The sequence below is a fragment of the Schistocerca cancellata genome, chromosome 4 (assembly GCF_023864275.1).
Source record: "Schistocerca cancellata isolate TAMUIC-IGC-003103 chromosome 4, iqSchCanc2.1, whole genome shotgun sequence".
Classification (NCBI taxonomy): domain Eukaryota; kingdom Metazoa; phylum Arthropoda; class Insecta; order Orthoptera; family Acrididae; genus Schistocerca; species Schistocerca cancellata.
The window spans coordinates 416,893,889-416,918,032 of record NC_064629.1 but is presented as its reverse complement, the minus strand read 5'-3'; the positions used below and the strand labels follow the sequence as shown (position 1 = coordinate 416,918,032).

The 24,144-nt window shown below is 38.8% G+C and overlaps 1 protein-coding gene across 5 annotated transcripts in view; it reads left to right on the top strand.

Moving 5' to 3' along the window:
* The window catches only part of LOC126185226 (uncharacterized protein DDB_G0271670-like), a 186,094-nt gene that overhangs the window by 57,742 nt on the left and 104,208 nt on the right, over positions 1-24,144 (top strand). For all 5 annotated transcript variants that reach the window (XR_007536989.1, XM_049928109.1, XM_049928106.1 and 2 more), the window contains 2 exons: positions 3,350-3,468; positions 21,817-21,961. Coding sequence is in view for 4 of the 5 variants with exons in the window: in XM_049928109.1 (XP_049784066.1) it covers positions 21,950-21,961 (12 nt within the window). In the remaining variant the exon portion in view is untranslated. The remainder of the gene's footprint in view (positions 1-3,349; positions 3,469-21,816; positions 21,962-24,144) is intronic.

Here is a 24,144-nt window from a genome sequence, read left to right as displayed (position 1 = left end):
CGTAGTTTTACATTTTGTTCATGAATGGGGCTTTTACAGCTCTCTTTAAGGCAGGGCCACTTCAACTTATCAGCCCATTGAGGTGTTGGCAGCCCACTCTGTTGCCTCCTCTGCCCAGAGACAGGGTTGTGGATATCCGTTCTTGATGGTCCAGCCCGGTCCACACCCTATCTGCTCTTTTACTCTTCTCCCTCCCTCTGCCATGATCTGTTAGACTTGTTCATCTTTTGTCTCTCTGTGCTTCTCTTGTCCTGTCTGTGTTGCTAGTCATTCCTTGGAAATCTCTGGATGATGTACCTCTGGTAAGTGACAGGGGATGGGGGTTGTAGGTCCCCTCATTGCACTCTGCTTTCAGGGGCTTCTGGCTGCCCCGTAGACATAGCACCTTACCTGCCTTTCTTCCTCTGTCTGCTTTTCTTCTTTTTATACCTTGTGTCTCATTTATTGACCTTTTGTAGATCTTGGGATTTTCTTCCACTGGGTTTTACACAGTAGGCTACCTCTGTTGTACAGTCATGTAGACCTGATGACCTAGTAGTTTCATCCCTTTTAACCCTTAGTGTTTGGGAAGGTGAATGGAAGATTTAAATTTGGTAGAAGACTTCTGACAAAGTGCAGTACATCTTTAAAGGAAATCACATACAGAACACTAGAGCAACAAATTCTGTTATATTTCTCCAGTAATTGTGGTTCTCATCAAGTAGGCGTGACAGCATATATCAAACAAACCCAGAGATGTGCTTATCAGTATAACACATACTAAAATGTAAGGTAGAGGCTCAGGAAATTTAAATAAGAATGTGTGGATGGAGGATAGTGTTGTTCTTGCAGTATCTTAGCAGTCAGGCTGCAGTGCTGGACAGTGTAACCACCCCACGCATGTCCTGTCAGCACTCCTACACATGCATCCCAATACACCTATATCCACTTATTTATCTACAATTACAGTGTCCCAGCACTACAGCCTGATTGGCCAGGGCTTTGAAAAAATAACATAGTTTTCTTCCAGATATTCCTGTTCAAGTTTCCTGAGCATATCCATTACATTTTAGTAGTACAAATTTACACAATTAGCAGCACATCTCTGAATTTCTTTGATATCTATAGTCTTGCTTACTATACAAGAGTCCCAATTGCTGTAACAGTACTCTGGAAATTGTTACACCACATTGTGTGTGTGTGTGTGTGTGTGTGTGTGTGTGTGAGTGTGTGTGAAATACGAGCACAAGCATGGCAAGCATAGGGCCCTCAGACATTATATCATATCTTATTATTTACCATTATACCATATCTTACCACCTCCATGCCACAGTCATTCCCCCCTCTGTCAGCCCTCCTCGTCTGACCCATAAACCATGATGAGTTCTTTGATGTAGACTTACCATGCCCAGGGACTTTGACTTTGGTCATTCTTCCACTCCCTCATCCTGTATCTTATTACTGTCTCTAGCTAACGAAGTACAACCACCGTTGTTGCAAGTTTGATCTTCCGGTTTTCAAATTTTTTTATTTGTAGTATTGGCTGTGTGGAGAGGTTGCGCAACATGGCAGATGTCCTACCAGATAAGCAGTTACGCTGTATTTACATACTGTGTGTGATACATGCAACCTTTTGGGGGTGGGTGGGATGTCATCAAGTACCTGCATGGCTGTAGCCCCTTATCCATACAGGGGTCGCACTGTTAATGCTTGTTCGTCAACTCCTTGTGAATCCCAAGGAGTGAGTGTTTCTCCTATTAGGGAAATCTGTGCAATATACCTGTTCTAGGTAGCTGTTGCTGCATAGGGTAACATCCATGGGAGGGACTCAGTTGGAATGGATGACATAACATACACGCAAACAATACACAATGAAGGAACGTACCTAAACTGTCAGAAAATTGTTGTCATAGAGCTCCATCACTCTCATGTGATATATCAGCTCGATACAATATAGTGTGTTGCAATCCAAAGACAAGTTCTCCCTTAATTATGCCATGGCAGGAGAACTGATTTCAGAAACAGCTCCTAAACACAGGAAGACTGAGCGTATATCTCTGGACACCCAGCCTCATTGGAATTCCAGGAAAGACATGTAGCCAATATGGCCAAGGAGTTCCCAAAAGGATGCCTGAGAATTAAAGATACCAGGACCTGACTGACAGACAACCCTATACCAACAATCCCTAGTGTCCCAGAATAGTGATGTGTCAAGCTTGTTAGTGGCAGCTACATTTCACAAGAAACAGTGTAAAAGTCTTCGTGCAAAAAGTATCTCTGAGAGTCTATAGGTACCTAGCAACTCCACATTGGCCACACTAGAATAATCCATGAATACAGTTTTATCACTCCACTCTACCGTATTGCAATTGCAGAGCTCCTTTATTAGAGATATTCTACTTTTTCCATGATAAACTGAAAATTTGGAAGTTAGATGACTCATTATTCTTACATTTATCTGATTGCATATAAGCAGCAAACCTAGTTTTACATGTTATCTGGCAGTGCAGTTAATGTACGTTTAGGTCTGATAATATTGCCTTGCATATCTTCTAGTGGTATCGATGGTGGCAACTGGTTGCCTTCCAATGTAGGGTTAGCCCCGGAGGGTTTCCGGCCATTCGTAGCTGACCGGTAGGTCTGTCATCCTAACCTGTTAATTCATTTATGTGTTTACATATCTTTATTATAATTAGTACAACTTCATTGACCTGAGCATCTTGTGGTCTCTTACAGTGACTGGAGTGTTTGCCAGTCTGATCCCGAATGTGTGCCTCCTGCCGCATGACAACGTCCAAAGGGTTTCCGACTGGCCTATCCCCCCTTTCCCTCCCCTCCTCTCTCACCACGTATTATGGTACTTAACTCTCTCTCTCTCTCTCTCTCTCTCTCTCTCTCTCTCTCTTTTTAGCTGGTGTTACCTTTGTATTGGTTTGATACTCTCCAGTTGCAGGTACTAATTAATCATAGGTTGAGTCCTTAAACCCATTAAACAATTAAGTTGATCATATTTCTGTCTGTCAGCACCTCAAGGTGAGTGTTAGTGTTTTTTGAAGTGTTTGCATTTCAGATTGTGCCGTATTTATGTTAGTTTCCTGCTATTGGAGAAGCCTGTGACCATTCATATATCTTTTCTTTCTGTAAAGTGTGTGTCTCCTGTCAATTGAACTGATAAGAATCGCACATACTAGAGCAGTATTCTAATATTTGGTGTAGAATGTTGGCATGTAGGATTTATAGTAATGCAAAAAGGATATAATGTACAGGAGTAATGTGTATTAGAATGCAGTAGTGTCCCTCTTAACTTTCAGAATACACATGCCTAATACAGAGATCATAAAAGTATGTATGTTTGTTTATTTTTCCCCAGGAATGGTGGAATTTTTTTCACAAAAATAACTGGTGGTGGAATATTGATGTACCATGATCCAAAGGAACTTCTAAGTAATTCCTAATATTGATACGGAGCAATGAAGGCAGTCATACCAAGTGAGTCCTTGTTAAAATTTTATTCCATCATGTCATAACTTGATTCTCTTCCTGTAACATCATGTTAATACTAACTTTTCCTCTAAATTTAATGTGATGTTTATTTTTAAAATGTTATTTTTGAGAAAGTTTAAGTGGTTATTCATTTATTTCATTGTGTTAATAACATGCAAATTAATTAATTAATCTATCTTATTTGGTTGCTAGCTTATTATTTCTCACAGGCACAAACTTGAGAGCTTCATAAGGATAAGGTAGCCACGTTATGAAACTTAGCCTGAAACTTGCATCTGTTCATAGTAACAATTGCTTCCGGAAAAGGACTGGTAATTATTTAATATCAAGATGTTCTTGAAAGTAACCAGCTTCTTTTAACAATGTATATGGGTATTGCTCTTATCACACATCCTTTGATCTTGCAGTCCTAGCCTACTAGGTGCTGTTCCATACTTCACTCCTACACACACACACACACACACACACACACACACACACACACACACACACAAAATATCCACCTCCTAATCCACCCCTCCATGTCTTTGAGTGCCACTTGCAACTCCTTCTGCCTGCACCAAAGTGAGCTGACTTTCGTAACCATGCAGTTGGTGCCTCTTCCTCCCAGTCATCAGCAACGCTTCCCTCCCAACCTTCATCCCAATCCCCATCCCGTTGCTCCCCTCACCCACTCCACTTCGGTACAACTCTTCACCCCAGTTGAGTTACAGTACCAGTGCAATGTACTCAGTTGGGACAATGTACCTGTGCATGTGTGTGCGATTGTGTTTTGTCACTTGCAGCTTGACAGTTTGCACAAGGATATAAATTTTGTAATGTTGCTCTGTTTAGTGACATTGTATCAAGCCTTTGCTTTGACTTTTTTGGGTGTATAGTTTGTATATCTATTAGTTTGTTATGTCTCTTTTATATAATTTCTACAGCCTCCTTGATGGTTGAGTTACAGTAATTTGAAGTGTGTGAGTGAGTCCCTATCTACTCAAATGTGAAGACAACACTCCATAGAATGGAAGGTAAATAATGTTGTGTTAGTCATATGTTGGTTTTTCTGATAAGTCTTCATATAACTTACTTTTGAGGTGTCATAGTCCTTTGCAAATATAGTTTCAGCACAGCTGTCCTTAGATTGGTATACACTGTATCTGTGATACACTGGCTGTGCCCAGGATCACAGTGTAAAAAAGCATATCACATCTGATGTAGTGAATGATGTTTTATAATGATGAGCTTTGCAGTAGTGAAGAAGAGATGCAACACACAAGGTACAAATAAAATGTTAATGGCTACAGTCCACATAATCCTAGGTTTTTGTAAAGGAAGTAGATCTTTCCTTACTACTCCCATATTAGCTGTTCCTGCTGCTTCCAAAATCAGAAATTGTGCCCTACATTCTCTAGCAATTTCACCATTACATTCCTCATTAGGAAATCAAGTGTCAGATACACTGCATAGCAATCCACTATTTGTGAACTTATGCAGCTCCCATAATTCTGACTTACTGAAGAATTAACAAAAATGAGAAACAAAAGAAATGTGAGGTGATTATGCCTATTTGATTTTACACAAAGATTGTACAATGAATTTGGAATTTGCACACAATGTGATCTACAAATATTTTTCAGGTTCATAAGTCGGATGCTACTGCACTCGGTACTGAATTATAATGGGAGCTGGTTTACTGTCAGCCCACCATTGTAAACACCACTGACCGATTACATTCAGTGCTTGAACCTTGGAACAAATGCTTGCACTAATAAACTTCTGACACACTGAACAGTTAACTAACTACAGAAAGTTTGTTCCTTCACATAGGAAACTGGATCTGGCAAACAAGTACAGTACTTATGACAAATTGTTGACAACTAAGAAGCTAGGATTGAATCTGAGTTGTAATGCAGTGCAGTGCATAGGGGAGTTATGTAGGAATTTTATGGAGTAGGATCAGATAGTGATAGTGGGTGGAGCAGGGAATAGTTTTGATAAGGATGGGGAATATGACATAGGTGGTGACCTGGTAAAGATAGCTACTCAAACTGGTGGCACTAATGTGCATTTCATGCAACTGTTTCAGCATTATGATCAGCCTCATCTTAATGCGGCTGTTAGGCGTGTTAACATGGGGCTGGAGAAGGCACTGATGGCAGAGGGCATGGGTCACATTGCTGTGGTGCCAGTTGAGTCTATCAGTAGATCGGGTTTCATTAGTTATGGATTGCACCTCAATAGGTATGGGAAGGGGAGACTGGCGAAGGTTATAGGTGACAGTGTAGTGGGTGGTGGTGGGATCACTTGTGGAAAAATTCCTTTAGTAGTTGGTGTTTGAGCTGCACCTTTTTTAGATTGAAATCAGCTGATAGGTATACCTGCTTGAACGAAGTCCCTCTAACTAATGAATCACCTTCATAGGATGTCATGTTCCCAAGTAGAGAAGGAATTAGCATATTTCATCAAAATATAAAAGGTATTAGAGATAAAGATAGTGAACTCCTAATATGTGCTGACTCAGAAATTATTGGTCTATTGGAGCACCACTTAAATAATTTGACAATCCAGAGACTTCTTTACCAGGATACAGATTAGCTGGCTGTTTTTCTAGGAGTTTCTTGCAGGGTGGGGGAGTGGCCATGTACGTAAAAAACAGTATTCCACTTGAGTCCATAGATGGCACTGCACTGAACAGATATTTGAATGTTGTGCAGGGACAGTTGAATTTAGTGAAGCTAAACTTCTAATTGTTGTTGTTTATCGGTCCCCTAACTCTGACTTCAGAGCATTTCTGCTCAAGCTAGAGAGGGTTCTTTATTCACTTTATAGGAAGTACGAGAAATTAGTTATATGTGGTGACTTCAATATTAATTTTGTATATGATCGTGCAAGAAAGAGGATGCTGGTAGATATCCTAGATTCATGTGATCTGATGCAGGCCTTTTTTCTTCCAAATTGGGTGCAGGGGAACAGTAGCACAGCCACAGACAGTATTTTTATTCATTCTTCATTACTAGATGGGCATTCTGTTAGTAAAAGGGTGAATGGCCTTTCAGATTATGATGCACAAATTTTAACACTAAAAGGCTTTTGTACAGAAACAAATGTCATATATAATTACAAACTATGTAGGAAAGGTAATCCAATGGAAATAGTTTTTTAAACCTTGTAAAGGAACAAGAATAGCAGGATGTTTATAGTGCCGATAGCTTAGTGACAAATATAATGCTCTCCTTAACACATTTCTCATGCTCTTTGAGAGTTGCTTTCAATTAGAACATTCTAAATGGGGTACTAGCAGTAAACTCAGCTGTGCAGTCATCAGTGCCTGCCAGCAGTAAAAGGCAGCCTGGGTGGCTGACTAGTGGGATAAGAATATCATATAGAACAAAGCAGGAATTATATCCAAATGTTAGAAGTAGTCACAATCAAGCTACAGTAGCCCATTGCAAACAGTATTGTAAGGTGCTTAACAATGTTATCAGGAAGGCAGACTATGTGGTACAGGAATAAAATAGCTAATTCACAGGATAGAACTAAAACCACGTGGTCAGTGTGAAGGAAGTGGCTGGTCAGCAACACGAGGTTGACGATATGGAGTCAGTTTGTAATAAAAATATTTCTGTTACTGATAAATCAGATTTATGTGCAGTATTTAACAACCATTTTCTGAGCATTGCTGGTGAGTGAAATAGAAATTTAGTTTCTACAGGGAATTGCATAACTCCCTTGGAAAATGCCTTTCCAAGATTGATGTCTGAAATACTCCTCTGTGATACAGACAAGGGGGAGATTGAATCAATAATTAAATCACTGAAGACTAAGGACTCTCATGGATATGATGGAGTGCCTAGCAGAATACTAAGGTACTGTGCTGCACATGTCAGCCCTGTAATTAGCCATATTTGTAATTTTTCCTTCAGGAATGGTCAGTTTCCTGAACGATTAAAGTACTCAGTAGTAAAGCCGCTTTATAAAAATGGAGAAAGGGAAAATGTAGACAATTTTAGACCTCCAGAATGAGATTTTCACTCTGCAGCGGAGTGTGCGCTGATATGAAACTTCCTGGCAGATTAAAACTGTGTGCCCGACCGAGACTCGTAACTTGGGACCTTTGCCTTTCGCGGGCAAGTGCTCTACCATCTGAGCTACCGAAGCACGACTCACGCTCAGTACTCACAGCTTTGGAAGGTAGGAGACGAGGTACTGGCAGAAGTAAAGCTGTGAGTACCGAGCGTGAGTCGTGCTTCGGTATTTCAGATGGTAGAGCACTTGCCCGCGAAAGGCAAAGGTCCCGAGTTCGAGTCTCGGTCGGGCACACAGTTTTAATCTGCCAGGAAGTTTCAATTTTAGACCTATTTCTATGTCATCAGTGTTTGCTGAAGTTATCGAAAAGGCTGTGTATGTAAGGATAATTGATCATTTTATATCACATCATTTGCTATCAAATGTACAGTTCGGCTTTAGAAGTCATTTAACAACTGAAAATGTTATATTCTCTTTTTTGTGTTAGGTACTGGATGGGTCAAACAAAAGGTTTCGAATGCTAGCCATATTTTTTTGATTTAACTAAGGCGTTTGATTGTGTTGATCACAAAATATTGCTCCAGAATTTGGACCTTTACAGAATATTGGGAGTAGCTCACAATTGGTTCACCTCTTACTTTAACAACAGACAGCAAAAGTTCATTATTCACAGTGTTGAGAATGGCTGTGATGTGGGGTCTGAGTGGGGTACGGTCAAATGGGGGTGCCCCAGGGAACAGTGTTGGGGCTACTCTAGTATTACGGGTAATTCTAAAATACTTTTGTTTGTTGATGACTCTAGATTTGTAGTAAAGGATGTTGTGTGCAACATTGGCTCGGTTTCAAATAGTGCAGTTCATGACATAACTCTGTGACCTGTAGAAACTAAACTAACACTAAATTATAGTAAGACTCAGTTTTTGGGGATATGATTAGTGAAACTGAACAGTTCAGATTTCTAAATATTCAGATAGATATTAAACTGTTGTGGAAAGCCCACATTCAGGATCTTGTACAAAGACTTATTGCTGCCATTTTTACTATTCGAGCAGTATCTGAAGTAAGGGATCATTAAAGAAACAGGCGGTTCAGGCAATAAGTGGTGTAAGTTCGCGAACCTCTTGTCGACTACTGTTTACTAGTCTGGGTATTTTCACATTAGCCTCTCAATATATTCATTACTATCATCTTGTTATCAGTATCGGCTTATTCCCAAGAATTAGCAGCCTTCACCCAGTTAATAAGTGTCAGAAATCCAACCGTTATTTGGATTGAACTTTGTGCAGAAAGGAGTGCAGTATACTGCTGCATCCATTTTCAATAAGCTACCACAAGAATTCAAAAATCTGAGCAGTAATCCATGCACTTTCAAATTGTAACTGAAGAGTTTTCTCATGGGTCACTCTTTCTGTTCTGTTGAGGAGGTGCTTGAAAAATTAAGCTGATTCTTATGTTGTTGATTGCGTTTACTTTAACTCATGGCTTGACTTTTTTTGGGTTCATAAACATTTTATTTTTACCTGTTCTTACTGTTATGTTGTAATTTCATGTACTGACACATTCCATGACCTTGGAAATTTGCTCCTCAATTTGGTCCTACAGAACATGACGTGTAAATAAAAAATAAAAAAGCACAGTAAGCCATGTATTGTACCACTTTAAAACCTAAAATTAATTACTATCAGTCAAAGATTTGGCGTACAAAACTGATTATTAAATTATAAGACAATTACGAATAAAAATTCTCAATACAATGGAAAAACAGCCAAAGTTGCAAATTTCAATTTATTTAGTTGATGACTAGATTTGGATGAGGACCCATTTTCAAATCCTTCAGTTAGTCAAAATGGTATTTTCCAAACTGCAAGAACCATATCAATATAACAGACATATATGTATAACAAAGTGCGAATGAGTAGTTACAGAGCATACAGATAACTATACCAAAAAATGTATCTTAGGTAAGTGTGATAGTATGCAGAATCTCACTGAGTTCTTTTGAGCTGTTTGTTAGAAATTTAACTATTTCTGATGTCAGCTCTAAAGAAACAGGTAATTGTTTTCAATGATAGGGATGTCAGCTTCTTTAAATGATTGGAATCAAAATGATTCAGAAGCATTATTGTGTTTCTACATTTTGATAGTGAAATTTTCCTGTTGTTTAGAGTAGGATTCTAATATCTTGACTGAAAACGCATTTACAGGGAATCCTAAAAGGTTTCTTATTCTTTCTCAGACACATACACTATGTGCTCAAAAGTATCCGGACACCTGGCTGAAAATGACTTAAAAGTTCGGGTTGCCCTCCATCAGTAATGCTGTAATTCAGTATGGTATTGGCTTGCCTTTAGCCTTGATGACAGCTTCCACTCTTTCAGGCATATGTTTAGTCAGGTGCTGGAAGGTTTTTTGGGGAATGGCAGCCTATTCTTGACACAAAGTTGGTGTTTCAAAACATCCCAAAGGTGTTCTATAGGATTCAGGTCAGGACTCTGCAGGCCAGTCCATTACAGGGATGTTACTGTCGTGTAACCACTCTGCCACAGGCTGTGCATTATGAGCAGGTACTTGATTGTGTTGAAAGATGCAAGCGCAAACCCCCAAATTGCTCTTTAACAGTGGGAAGCAAGAAGGTGCTTAAAACATCAATTTAGACCTGTGCTGTGATAGTGCCATGTGAAATAACAAGGGGTGCAAGTCCTTCCATGAAAAACATGACCACACCATAACACCACCACCACCGAATTTCACTGTTGGCACTACACATGCTGGCACGTGATGTTCACCGGGCATTCGCCATACCCACACCCCACCATCAGATCACCACATTGTGTACCGTGATTCGTCACTCCACACAATGTTTTTCCACTGTTCAATCCTCCAATGTTTATACTCCTTACACCAAGCGAGGTGTTGTTTGGCATTTACTGGCATAATGTGTGGCTTATGAGCAGCCGCTTGACCATGAAATCCAAGCTTTCTCACCTCCTGCCTAACTGTCATAGTACTTGCAGTGGATCCTGATGCAGTTTGGAATTCCTGTGTGATGGTCAGGACAGATGTCTGCCCATTACGACCCTCTTCAACTGTCAGCTGTCTCTCTGTCAGCAGATGAGGTCAGCCTGTACATGTTTGTGCTGTACGTGTCCCTTCACGTTTCCACTTCACTATCACATGGGAAACAATGGACCTAGTGATGTTTAGCAGTCTGGAAATATTGCATACAGACATTATGACACAAGTGATGCCCAATCACCTGACCGCGTTCGAAGTACGTGAGTTCCGCGGAGTGCCCCATTCTGCTCTCTCGTGATGTCTAATGACTACTGAGGTCGCTGATATGGAGTACCTGGCAGTAGGTGGCAGCAGAATGCACCTAATATGAAAAATGTGTGTTTTTAAGGGTGTCCAGATACTTTTGATTGCATAGTGTATGTCTAACTGGAACAGTTAGTATCCATATTCATATCTGTATAAAATGAATAAGGAGTGCTATGTGAAATCAACACTATGTCACCAAAGGTACCACATTAAAACTTCTAGTAGCTAAATCTTACTAACTACAGATAACCCCTTTCGGGCCAACATGTTTTGTCCTTTAGAAATTAATCTTCTTTTAGGTTCCTCATCTTTGTGAACCAAAGACATTGTAGATAGTGCCATTTCCACCTACACCTTGATTCCCCATGGAATCAAACCTGACTTTCTTTTCAGTTTTGGGTATTTGTACCTATAGTGTACAGTAAAAATACACACAACATGGCATTTAAGTTACTTTTTTGTCATTCGTACATGAAAGATTGACTAATAATTTATTAAAATGTCGTAAGTAAAACATCGTAGAAAGTAAAATTATGTATTTTGCATCGATGTCAACATTATCCTTAAGACATTTCAAAGTTGATTTCTTTTTGTGTTGTCCACATCATGTCTGCCCCTCTGCTTTCGTCAAATAGTGTCTATGATTATGATATGATATGATATGATATCTTGCTTCTTATGGCATTTCCTTCTCTGAGGGTCTGAGACAGTTTGTAAGAGACCTTCTCATAAAATGTTTTTGCCAATACTTAGCAAGTTCGTCATAGTTACCCATTGTGTGAGTGCATCAGGATGTTGGCATTCTTTCATGGTTTTTGTATTTCACATAAAGAGTTGCCAAGCATTTACTGCTGACACATTTAAAGGGAATATTATGAGTTACCAGTACAAGTTTAACTTTTACTTTGTTTTCTATATTTGACAGCATTTTCTTCATATAAGTCTATTCCTTCCATAGGTTATGTTATTTTTTTATACTGGTTAACATAGTACAATTGATTTTGATTTTTTCTTAGCTGCTTGATCTATTGTTTGGTTTTCCCAACAGTCCTGTGTGAGTCAACAGTGAAACTGTCATTAACATTTTATGTAGATTTTATGTAGACTAAAGTAATTATTGGATTCTGATCAGCTGAATGGCAAAAATAATCTCTCCCACTCTTAGGTATTTTCTTGTTGTCTCCCAAAGGAGTGGTCCCAACTCTTCGATCTTACAATCTTATTGTTATTATACCATGATCTCTTCATAGATCTGCCAGCACCTAGTATTGGGATAGTGTTACCTATTCTCTCTCGTTGATATATAGCAGATTGCACCAAATTGTGAAGATGAGAGAAAAGGCATGAGGCCTTATAAACTGTATCTAATTGGATAACCATATGTATATTGTTTTGCTCCCTGTCTCCCATAAAATGGTATCATTGTCTTGATCAGCAACAAATTTACATCCTCATGTAAGTGAGGAAAGGTCAAGGAAAAATTTGAAATTATGCTAATAGTTCGTTGGAAATCACTAAGCATGCTCATTATGAAATGCTGGGTGAATATAAATGGAGTAATTGGCTCAGCATTTTGGGCAAAAGGTAGTTTTTTATGCATCTCAATGTTTATAACATTGTATCTCCTGAACTAGTATGTCATACAATGATATGATTTTTCGGGTACATTAAGTGATACTTTGAGGATATTGTATGCAAAATGTGTTGTGAATAGGATTAGTAGTAAAGAAGTAATAAATTAAATTTTTGTGCCTAATGGATTCAAACTGTAATATTTGCCTCATTGTGTTAAACTGCTCACATAATATTGTAAGTCTTAATGAGTAGATTATGACAGCATTTTAAATTCAGCAATAATTACACGAAATATTGAAAACCAATTTTTTCCCCCCTCACAGTGCAACTGATACTGCATTCTAAGCTAGCTTTTTAGTAATATAGATAATTAAATGGTCCGTAGATCATTTGCACAATTTTTATCAAAACAGTGTGGAAAAAGTCACTTTACAGGCTATGTATACTTAATAAGTTTGCGAGTGTCATCACATCATCCTTTTTCTTTGGCCTTTGTCCTGTGTCTATGTTGGGTAATTTAAAGGGTGGCAGGATGCCCTTCCTGTCACATGTCTCCTCACTGCTATCAGCTTCGGGTTTTAACCAGCTCTCTGTGCCTAGCATTATGTGAGCTGCACTGTTTGTAGGAGTGGTTCAAACTGTGGCACTTTCTTGCAAATGCTTAAACAGTTAATCACTAGGATTTTAATACTCTTACTTGCAGTGGTTATTTCTTTGTATCTTGTACTGACACTTCTGGGCCTCTTACAGCTATCGTTACCTGAACTGGCTGAAGACGCACTTAATGTAAAAAGATTCACACAGTCAGCCACCTTGGTAGCAACCTCTGATGTGTAGTGCACTTCTGACTCATTTAGTGGAACTCTACAGTGCTCTGCCTTACGGCACAATTCTAAAAAGTTGCTACCATGCTTGTCCCAAAATCATCAGTCTCTGGTTAAAGTCTACACTTGTCTCAGAATAAGGGGCCACAATCAGTTCTGGAGACAATGCCACAAATTGTCAGCTTCATTGCAACTCTGTGTCAAAGCTGGTCTTCTTAATCTTCTTCTGCTAATCACTGGAATGATCAAAGTATTACTTCAGAACTCAGATGACAGGGATCATTTGTTCCAGTGTGCACCTCAATTTGCTGTTAGTTCCACTCTGTTTCACTGGAATAACCTCTTCAACATGTTGAATGAGATCTTTAGGCATATGCACTGAGTGTATATGATGATCTTTCTCATCCCTTGCTGCCATTTTGTTAGGGGTACCATTATTTGTCATATGTTTGAATTGCCAATGATTAATAGGCTCTGACCCTTTTGCATTTGCTTCCTCTTGATACAGGACACAGCAGGTATCCCAGCAGGTGAACTGAGTCTCACTAGTTCAATTTTGGTGTCATTAGAAGACAGGACCTTGAACTTGTTAGGAGGATGGATATAACATCCTGAGTTTTCTTTGGTCCCTGTCTCCCCTGTACAAGGCACCTAGCCCATCCACTGCCACACTACTCACAGTCAAGTGGACAAATGATAGATCCCGTATTTTTTGCAGAGGACAGTGCTGAGGTACCTTTGGTATCTGGTACACTGTTCTCAAGAGTCTTCCCAACACATTTGCAGCAGCTTCCAGTCACTTGTCAGTAGTTTGAGCAATTTCCAGCTACGTACAAAAGTTAAAAAACTTGCTCTGTGTTTAAGAACAGCATTTGCAGTGGGGCTGCATTGTGTCTGGTGCAGTGTTTTACAGAACACTGGACAAATAACCCTAAAATAAGCTTGCTGAGTCTCTTTTAATTTCTGGATCCGTCAAGCTAAAAGTATTACTAATTCCCTTTAAATTAGTGCACAAATGAAATTCCTGTTACGGCAATAGAAAAACATAGGACAAAAGTTTACTTATTTCCCGAAACTTTTTTGGATTATACTCACTATTCAACCCGAAAATAGTCTTAATTTTTGATAAAAGTGGACAGTATATACTTGTATTGAAAGAAAAAACTAAATGTGACATGATATGTTAATTATATGATTTGCTGCACAAACTAAATCACAAATACTGATTTAGTATCAGATAATCTGCATGATACAAGTGAGTGTTGTTATGAACAACCCAGATGTGTTTAAATAACCATAAAAGCAGAATATAGAACAAATATTACTGCAAATTTTGTGGAATAAAGTAATGATATTTGAGTGAGGGTAGTGAAGCCTAACGTGGGAGCCCAGTATGAAATTGCACAAAAGGTGGGACAAGTGAAGTAATGTGGCTTGTTTCCAACTGTGGTGGGCTTTTTATTTATTTTTATTGGTCACAAGGCTGTGACATGGGTCAGCTTAAGTTGGGGCCAGTCTGGTGTCTTTACAGAAGTGACTGTACACTGTGGTATACATACTCTCTAGATCAGGGTCAGTCACAGTGTGCAAAACTGCACAAATACACAATGTGCAGCCTGCGTGCGCTTGAAGGCTCAGTCTCTCAGCACTACTCTTTATGAAGGCTCAGTCTCTCAGCACTACTCTTTATGAAGGCTCAGTCTCTCAGCACTACTCTTTATGAAGGCTCAGTCTCTCAGCACTACTCTTTATGAAGGCTCAGTCTCTCAGCACTACTCTTTATGAAGGCTCAGTCTCTCAGCACTACTCTTTATGAAGGCTCAGTCTCTCAGCACTACTCTTTATGAAGGCTCAGTCTCTCAGCACTACTCTTTATGAAGGCTCAGTCTCTCAGCACTACTCTTTATGAAGGCTCAGTCTCTCAGCACTACTCTTTATGAAGGCTCAGTCTCTCAGCACTACTCTTTATGAAGGCTCAGTCTCTCAGCACTACTCTTTATGAAGGCTCAGTCTCTCAGCACTACTCTGTATGTCTCGGCTTTGCTCGGTCCTTCTCGTTATAGTATGACATTTCATTTAGCAGTGTGATGCAACACTTTTTTCCAGAATTTGGTGAAGCTTATTTTGGTCAACGTGACTTTGCTCAATTAGGCAGTCTAGTGATCTGTTGCATTCCTTTCAAAATGAATGGGAATCACAGAGGGGAAGGATGATAATTCTCTATATCTATTTTGTAGTCCCATAATCGGTGGGTACTGCGAATTTGCTATGATACAGAAATTCAACAGCACAGAAAGAATTTAAATAATTGGTCGATGATGAAAGAGCTAAAAATTGTGACGATTGACAGATAAGGGATTCATTGTTCCGTATGTCAAGAAGCACTTTGTGTTAAATATGCAGGCATGGAACACATGATGGAATTGGTAATGAGAAAAGTAAATTTTGAGCAGTCGTATGCGTTCGTAAATCATCTGTTGCAACGGTTTTTGATGGAATTGAACAGACAGTATGGAGACATGATATATTACTGCAAAGTATGTTGGTTAAGTCTAAGGACATGCCGGGAATGAATTTGTGATTTAAGCCCTGCTGTTGTTGAATTGCTGAAGTAAAAAAGGAAAGCAAGAATGAAAGTTGGAGGTTACAGGATGGATTGCAGACCTCAAATTTTAATTGGAGTAGACTGCAGACTGCTCTCAGTATGACACTGTTAGGAGAGAAGCAACTTATTTTTGATTAAGTTCAGTGGCTTAAAGAAAACATGAAATTTGAGCAAGCCATTGTGGCATTGAAAGAATTAAAGCAATAGCTTTCTAAACATTTGAGGGCAGTGCCAATCTTATGTTTGTTTTTGAGCGGTTTTCAAGACAGTTTTCAATTTCAGTTGAAAGCACCCCTGTTTATCTACAGATGAAACTGGTCAATATGCATTGTAATTCCAGGTAAAAAGACAAGTTATTTTACATTAAAGCTTTTGAGAAGTTCTACATTGTTTTCCTTAGGAAGAGTTTTCATGTCTCCATAACGAGGTCGCAAACACGATATTAGTGTTTTGGTCATCATAAGTCTGTGCATGTGCTGATAAAGTTTTTTGCCACATATAAATTTTGGTTATGTCTTCAGCACACTAAAAACATTTTGTTCGGAAAGCAGTGGAGAGTAGTTGCATTTCTTTTGATCACATGACATTTAAAATTGTGGTGGAGTGAATTTTTTACTTTTTACTAGCAGCAGCCTTTGGTGTAACATGGAAAAATTTGTGACTGGCCTCATCTTTGTCTCAGTCGAATACCGTGGTCATGTATTTCATACATAATGCACTACTTGTTTTGTGGCCTCAGCTAAGTGCTTGAATTTTCTTTTGTAGATTTGGATACACAAGTAGAATAATCTTTTTATAAGAGAACACATTTCCTGCATAGGCTATATACTTTCATTGTATGTCTTGCACTTGTTGTTGTTGTGGTCTTCAGTCCTGAGACTGGTTTGATGCAGCTCTCCATGCTACTCTATCCTGTGCAAGCTTCTTCATCTCCCAGTACCTACTGCAACCTACATCCTTCTGAATCTGCTTAGTGTATTCATCTCTGGGTCTCCCTCTACGATTTTTACCCTCCACGCTGCCCTCCAATACTAAATTGGTGATCCCTTGATGCCTCAGAACATGTCCTACCAACCGATCCCTTCTTCTGGTCAAGTTGTGCCACAAACTTCTCTTCTCCCCAATCCTATTCAATACTTCCTCATTAGTTATGTGATCTACCCATCTAATCTTCAGCATTCTTCTGTAGCACCACATTTCGAAAGCTTCTATTCCCTTCTTGTCCAAACTATTTACCGTCCATGTTTCACTTCCATACATGGCTACACTCCATACAAATACTTTCAGAAATGACTTCCTGACACTTAAATTTATACTCGATGTTAACAAATTTCTCTTTTTCAGAAACGCTTTCCTTGCCATTGCCAGTCTACATTTTATATCCTCTCTACTTCGACCATCATCAGTTATTTTGCTCCCCAAATAGCAAAACTCCTTTACTACTTTAAGTGTCTCATTTCCTAATCTAATACCCTCAACATCACCCAACTTAATTCAACTACATTCCATTATTCTTGTTTTGTTTTTGTTGATGTTCATCTTATATCCTCCCTTCAAGACACCATCCATTCCGTTCAACTGTTCTTCCAAGTCCTTTGCTGTCTCTGACAAAATTACAATGTCATCGGCGAACCTCAACGTTTTTATTTCTTCTCCATGGATTTTAATACCTACCCCGAATTTTTCTTTTGTTTTCTTTACTGCTTGCTCAATATACAGATTGAATAACATCGGGGAGAGGCTACAACCCTGTCTTACTCCCTTCCCAACCACTGCTTCCCTTTCATGTCCCTCGACTCGTATAACTGCCATCTGGTTTCTGTACAAATTGTAAATAGCCTTTCGCTCCCTGTATTTTATCCCTGCCACCTTTAGAATTTGAAAGAGAGTATTCCAGTCAACATTGTCAAAAGCTTTCTCTAAGTCTACAAATGCTAGAAACGTAGGTTTGCCTTTCCTTAATCTTTCTTCTAAGATAAGTCGTAAGGTCAGTATTGCCTCACATGTTCCAGTATTTCTACGGAATCCAAACTGATCTTCCCCGAGGTCGGCTTCTACTAGTTTTTCCATTCGTCTGTAAAGAATTCGTGTTAGTATTTTGCAGCTGTGGCTTATTAAACTGATTGTTCGGTAATTTTCACATCTGTCAACACCTGCTTTCTTTGGGATTGTAATTATTATATTCTTCTTGAAGTCTGAGGGTATTTCACCTGTTTCATAGATTTTGCTCACCAGATGGTAGAGTTTTGTCAGGACTGGCTCTCCCAAGCCCGTCAGTAGTTCCAATGGAATGTTGTCTACTCCGGGGCCTTGTTTCGACTCAGGGCTTTCAGTGCTCTGTCAAACTCTTCACGCAGTATCGTATCTCCCATTTCATCTTCATCTACATCCTCTTCCATTTCCATAATATTGTCCTCAAGTGCATCGCCCTTGTATAGACCCTCTATATACTCCTTCCACCTTTCTGCTTTCCCTTCTTTGCTTAGAACTGGGTTTCCATCTGAGCTCTTGATGTTCATACAAGTGGTTCTCTTATCTCCAAAAGCCTCTTCAATTTTCCTGTAGGCAGTATCTACCTTACCCCTAGTGAGATACGCCTCTATATCCTTACATTTGTCCTCTAGCCATCCTTGCTTAGCCATTTTGCACTTCCTGTCGATCTCATTTTTTAGACGTTTGTATTCCTTTTTGCCTGCTTCATTTACTGCATTTTTATATTTTCTCCTTTCATCAATTAAATTCAATATTTCTTCTGTTACCCAAGGATTTCCACTAGCCCTCGTCTTTTTACCTACTTGATCCTCTGCTGCCTTCACTACTTCATCCCTCAAAGCTACCCATTCTTCTTCTACTGTATTTCTTTCCCCCATTCCTGTCAATTGTTCCCTTATTCTCTTCCTGAAACTCTGTACAACCTCTGGTTCTTTCAGTTTATCCAGGTCCCATCTCCTTAAATTCCCACCTTTTTGCAGTTTCTTCAGTTTTAATCTACAGGTCATAACCAATAGATTGTGGTCAGAGTCCACATCTGCCCCTGGAAATGTCTTACAATTTAAAACCTGGTTCCTAAATCTCTGTCTTACCATTATATAATCTATCCGATACCTTTTAGTGTCTCCAGGGTTCTTCCATGTATACAACCTTCTATCATGATTCTTAAACCAAGTGTTAGCTATGATTAAGTTGTGCTCTGTGCAAAATTCTACCAGGCGGCTTCCTCTTTCATTTCTTAGCCCCAATCCATATTCACCTACTACGTTTCCTTCTCTCCCTTTTCCTACACTCGAATTCCAGTCACCCATGATTGTTAAATTTTCGTCTCCCTTCACTATCTGAATAATTTCTTTTATTTCATCATACATTTCTTCAATTTCTTCGTCATCTGCAGAGCTAGTTGGCATATAAACTTGTACTACTGTAGTAGGTGTGGGCTTCGTATCTATCTTGGCCACAATAATGCGTTCACTATGCTGTTTGTAGTAGCTTACCCGCATTCCTATTTTCCTAATCATTATTAGACCTACTCCTGCATTACCCCTATTTGACTTTGTGTTTATAACCCTGTAGTCACCTGACCAGAAGTCTTGTTCCTCCTGCCACCGAACTTCACTAATTCCCACTACATCTAATTTTAACCTATCCATTTCCCTTTTTAAATTTTCTAACCTACCTGCCCGATTAAGGGATCTGACATTCCACGCTCCGATCCGTAGAACGCCAGTTTTCTTTCTGCTGATAACGATATCCTCTTGAGTAGTCCCCGCCCGGAGATCCGAATGGGGGACTATTTTACCTCCGGAATATTTTACCCAAGAGGACGCCATCATCATTTAATCATACAGTAAAGCCCCCCCCCCCCCCCCATGAACCATGGACCTTGCCGTTGGTGGGGAGGCTTGCGTGCCTCAGCGATACAGATAGCCGTACCGTAGGTACAACCACAACGGAGGGGTATCTGTTGAGAGGCCAGACAAACGTTTGGTTCCTGAAGAGGGGCAGCAGCCTTTTCAGTAGTTGCAAGGGCAACCGTCTGGATGATTGACTGATCTGGCCTTGTAACAATAACCAAAATAGCCTTGCTGTGCTGGTACTGCGAACGGCTGAAAGCAAGGGGAAACTACGGCCGTAATTTTTCCCGAGGGCATGCAGCTTTACTTTACTGTCTTGCACTTAGCTTATTTAAATGTCATTGGTAATTGTGCATCTCTCACCACCCAAACCTAATTATACAGCCTTTACTTGTAAAGCAATATCCAAGACCGTTTTACAATGTGTGCTTCATAATACCAATGAGGTTGAAAGTAGTTAATTGTAGAGTGTAATTGCAGTTAAAGAATAAAGCCTAAAGCCTATGGAGAAAGAATGTTCTCTTTCAAATGTATGTTGATGATTACTAATTCACAGCTGCATTTTTTTCTTGGCTGCTTTAAATTATTTGTTTGCTCTTGTGTTCATTCAATGGGGACACTCTTTCTTTGCAGAATTATTTAAAGTGTGTGTGATGTCTGCTGTTTGTAAATACAAACAATGTGAAGGATTCATATTTTCATGTGGTGATAACTGTGTGCATTTTGCCAGGGTACAGAACATAATACTGTCAACTCCTATGACTGTTTAAACTGTTTATCTGCTGCTGGCAATATTTCAAATTCCTGAATAATAGCCATGACTTCCCCCTCATGAGTGGACTAGGTGTTGATATCATGTAGTAGGTAGAAAGTCAACATATGACTAGTAGTGTAAAATGCCTGGGTATTTATAAGTTGGCACAAATGCCCGGGATAAATACCTGAGCAAATGCCCAGAATTCATAAATGACGGGCATTTATGCATTTTAAAGATTGATTAATAGGTGGCACTTATAAAAAAATTTTAAGCTGATATTTTGTATTGGAAAAGGCAGTTTTGCAAAACTGCTTCTTTAGTGGTTGGGTAACAAAGTTGAAAAAGCTGCTTGAGAGTTGAGGAGAGTTGTCAGGGGAAATAGACCGGACTGTAAACATAACTTTTTACATCTCCAGTGAGGTCAACATGTTGTTGACTTAGGTGGAGGACACACATTACAGTTAAATGCTACCAAATGTTACTGTTTACTGAGCAGTTTCATTTGCTATTTCTTAACCACCTGTGATATTTGCAGTTTTAACTGGTGTTTCCGAATAAATTGCAGTACTTTGGACGCCATGCTGATTTACTGCTCAAACTAAAATGTAGTAATCACTTTGCCGACTTAATGTCTTTGTGTTTATCTAAATTAGACATGTTTCATAGTAAGAATAAAAGTGAAAATTGTCTTGAGCAAGCCAAGCACAATTGAAAAATCACAGAATTTGGGAATATTAAACAAATATTAGTTCTTAATAAATGCAGGTATGTAATGAGAGAAATGCCACAAGTCCTGTAGAATTAAATGACGATATATACTTGCTGGGCATTTTAAAGTTCATAATTGTGGAACTTAAAAATGGAGTCTGATATGAGAGCACAGTTTGATGATGACAGTCAGCTCTCAGAGTAGTTGCTGAGACAAGACATGCGAAGTAACACAGCTGGTTTCTAGCCACAGTTGGCCTTTAATTAGCATTCCTCCATCATAAAGCTGTGATGTGGAATGGCAGAACATGAAGGGTAGAGTTGGAGATTGTAGAGCATATATGGCACACTCTGGTAGGCCCTCGGTGAGGTGAAGCTGGCTGGAACTTCCGTCGTTATATTGTTGTATTACTTGTGCCACCAGATTTTAACTTGTTCCAGTTAGGTGTACTTTGTTTGGTTATTGATTTTACTTTATAGAAATAAAATAGGTGGAATATGTACTTTTTACATTGTAACAGACTAATTGTGAAATTCTATATAAAGAAATGCATGAGAAAGAACCATGTATTAATAAAGTCCCCCTCACTGTGTAAAAGAGAAGAAAATGTTTGCAGGTGAAATTTGACGCAGCTATATCTGGCAATGTAGTAAAAAACTTAACACTTTGCTTGCTTGCAGGTATGAAGCAGAGACAACATAGTATGATGAAATAAGTGGTTTTTATTCAGAAAGCTGTATAATTTGAAGAATATCTGTATTTGCTAATTGCATTAATTACCGAAAGCACAAACTGCTCTGTAGCCCTGCATTCATGATGATGGCGGTATGTACCAGTGTTTTACAATTCAAGGAAACATTTTTGTTATCGTTTACTTTTTCTGTCATAAATGTTAAACAAAAAACAGCTGATAAGAAAGGTCATAGCACTGTAGATAACTGTGGATGTGTGTCATGTTTGTCATAATGCTAGTAGTTTCAGATAGTAACATAATAGTTGAAACTTTATCACTTGTAATAATAATAATAATAATAATAATAATAATAATTATTATTATTATTATTATTATTATTATTGTTTATTCCCTGAGATATTAGTCAGTGCACATTTCAAGTATAACCTATTGTTAGTTTATCCTGTAGATGAAACAGTGTGATTGAGAGTTGGATAGTTTGTTGCTCAAAGTAGGGGCAGTGTGCAGTTATCAAATGACTGGACACAAAAACTACTCTAGCAGCAAAGATAAGAAATAAATGGCTTTTGTCCATTACTTGAATAAAAACCACCATCTCAATTGATTAAGTTGCCTAATCAATTTTTTTCCATAAGGTGGTCAGTGTAGTGCAGATGTTTGATGCACCATTTCTATACTGTGCATGTAGTTAGCCTTCTGGTACACTTATCACGTTACTGTGGAATTTTGTAATAGTGTGAAAGCAGATAATTCTTCACTGTGCTTAGAAGAGCTACAATTTTGATTGGTGGTTGGAAGATCACTCTTTGTTCATGATTCTGTCTATTTTGGAAGATAAAAACATTGATTTGATCACATTTCCATCTTCTTCCTGGGATTGATATTGGGTTCTCTTCTTTAGAGCCTCATTGATTTTATAAGGAAAATACCTATTCATTCTGAATAAAGGCTGTAAGTTACCATTTAATCATGGAGGCAACCATATTGTGGTACATGATCTTGGTAAAATAAGTTTTCAAGGGATCCTACACATATACAGTATTTGAAAAATTGTGGCATCTCTGAAAACCTAAAGTTAGAATCTGTAATGGGTGAGTATGTGGTAAATGAAATCCCATAGATTACACACACACACACACACACACACACACACACACACACACACACACAAACAGAACACTGAATTCTACTGTTTTGAAACAGTGAACAGTGTGTGCTGATGGGGATACATTGACAACACTTTAACAGGATGGCCTCATAACGGAAGGTCCAACTACGCTTGTCAAAATGTACTGGATATCTGCCACATGAAAACTATAATTTTATGCAGTATGACTTTCAGCAAAAACCTGTGTTAATGAACCTACTTGTAAGGAGCACCTGTTTTTAATAATGATTTTTGTTGGTCCTGGTGAAATTGTTATAAGAATGATGTATTTGAAATTTGGCTTTTAACGTACCCCACTTAGAGAAAAGGTCCACTTTTAAAAAATAAATATTAGCAATTTCCAAACTGAAACCTAGCTGTGATGAAATTCCTAAATATTTTTATCCCTACCATCTCTAGGTGGCTTACCACCATTTCTTGGATTCCTACCAAAATGAATTAGGTAGGTAGGTACGTAGGTAGGTAGTTCAAAAACCGTTCAAATGGCTCTAAGCACTATGGGGCTTGACATCTGAGGTCATCAGTCCCCTAGACTTAAAACTACTTAAACCTAACTAACCTAAGGACATCACACACATCCATGCCCAAGACAGGATTTGAACCTGCGACCGTAGCAACAGTGCGGTTCCAGACTGAAGTGCCTAGAGTTAGTTAATTAGTTTCATATTCCATAGAGCATTTGAACAATTCTTTTATTGAAATTATGTGGAATGAGTCTGTTTACAGGCTATGGATACACAATTAGAGTTAACATTAATTAACACTTTTCTTTGTCCTTCTCATGCAGCTACACTTAAAAACAGGAGTTGGTCTGTGGAATAGGACGACTTGTCCAGGAGAAATGATTTTAGGTTAGATTTAAAACTTGCTTTGCTACCTGTCAAACATTCGATGTTATTGGGTAAATGGTCAAAATTTTTGTTGCTGCATGTTGAACTCATTTCTCAGCCACTGACAGCTTTATTAATGGACAATAAATATATTTTTTCCCTCTGGTGTTGTAGGTATAGACATCACTATTCTTCTCAAATTGTGATGGGTTATTTATTGAAGAGGTACCTACTGCTGGTGAACACCACATATTATTCCCACACTGCTTACCTTTGTGCAATCGATACTTTCTTTCTGTGTGATGAGTTAACACAG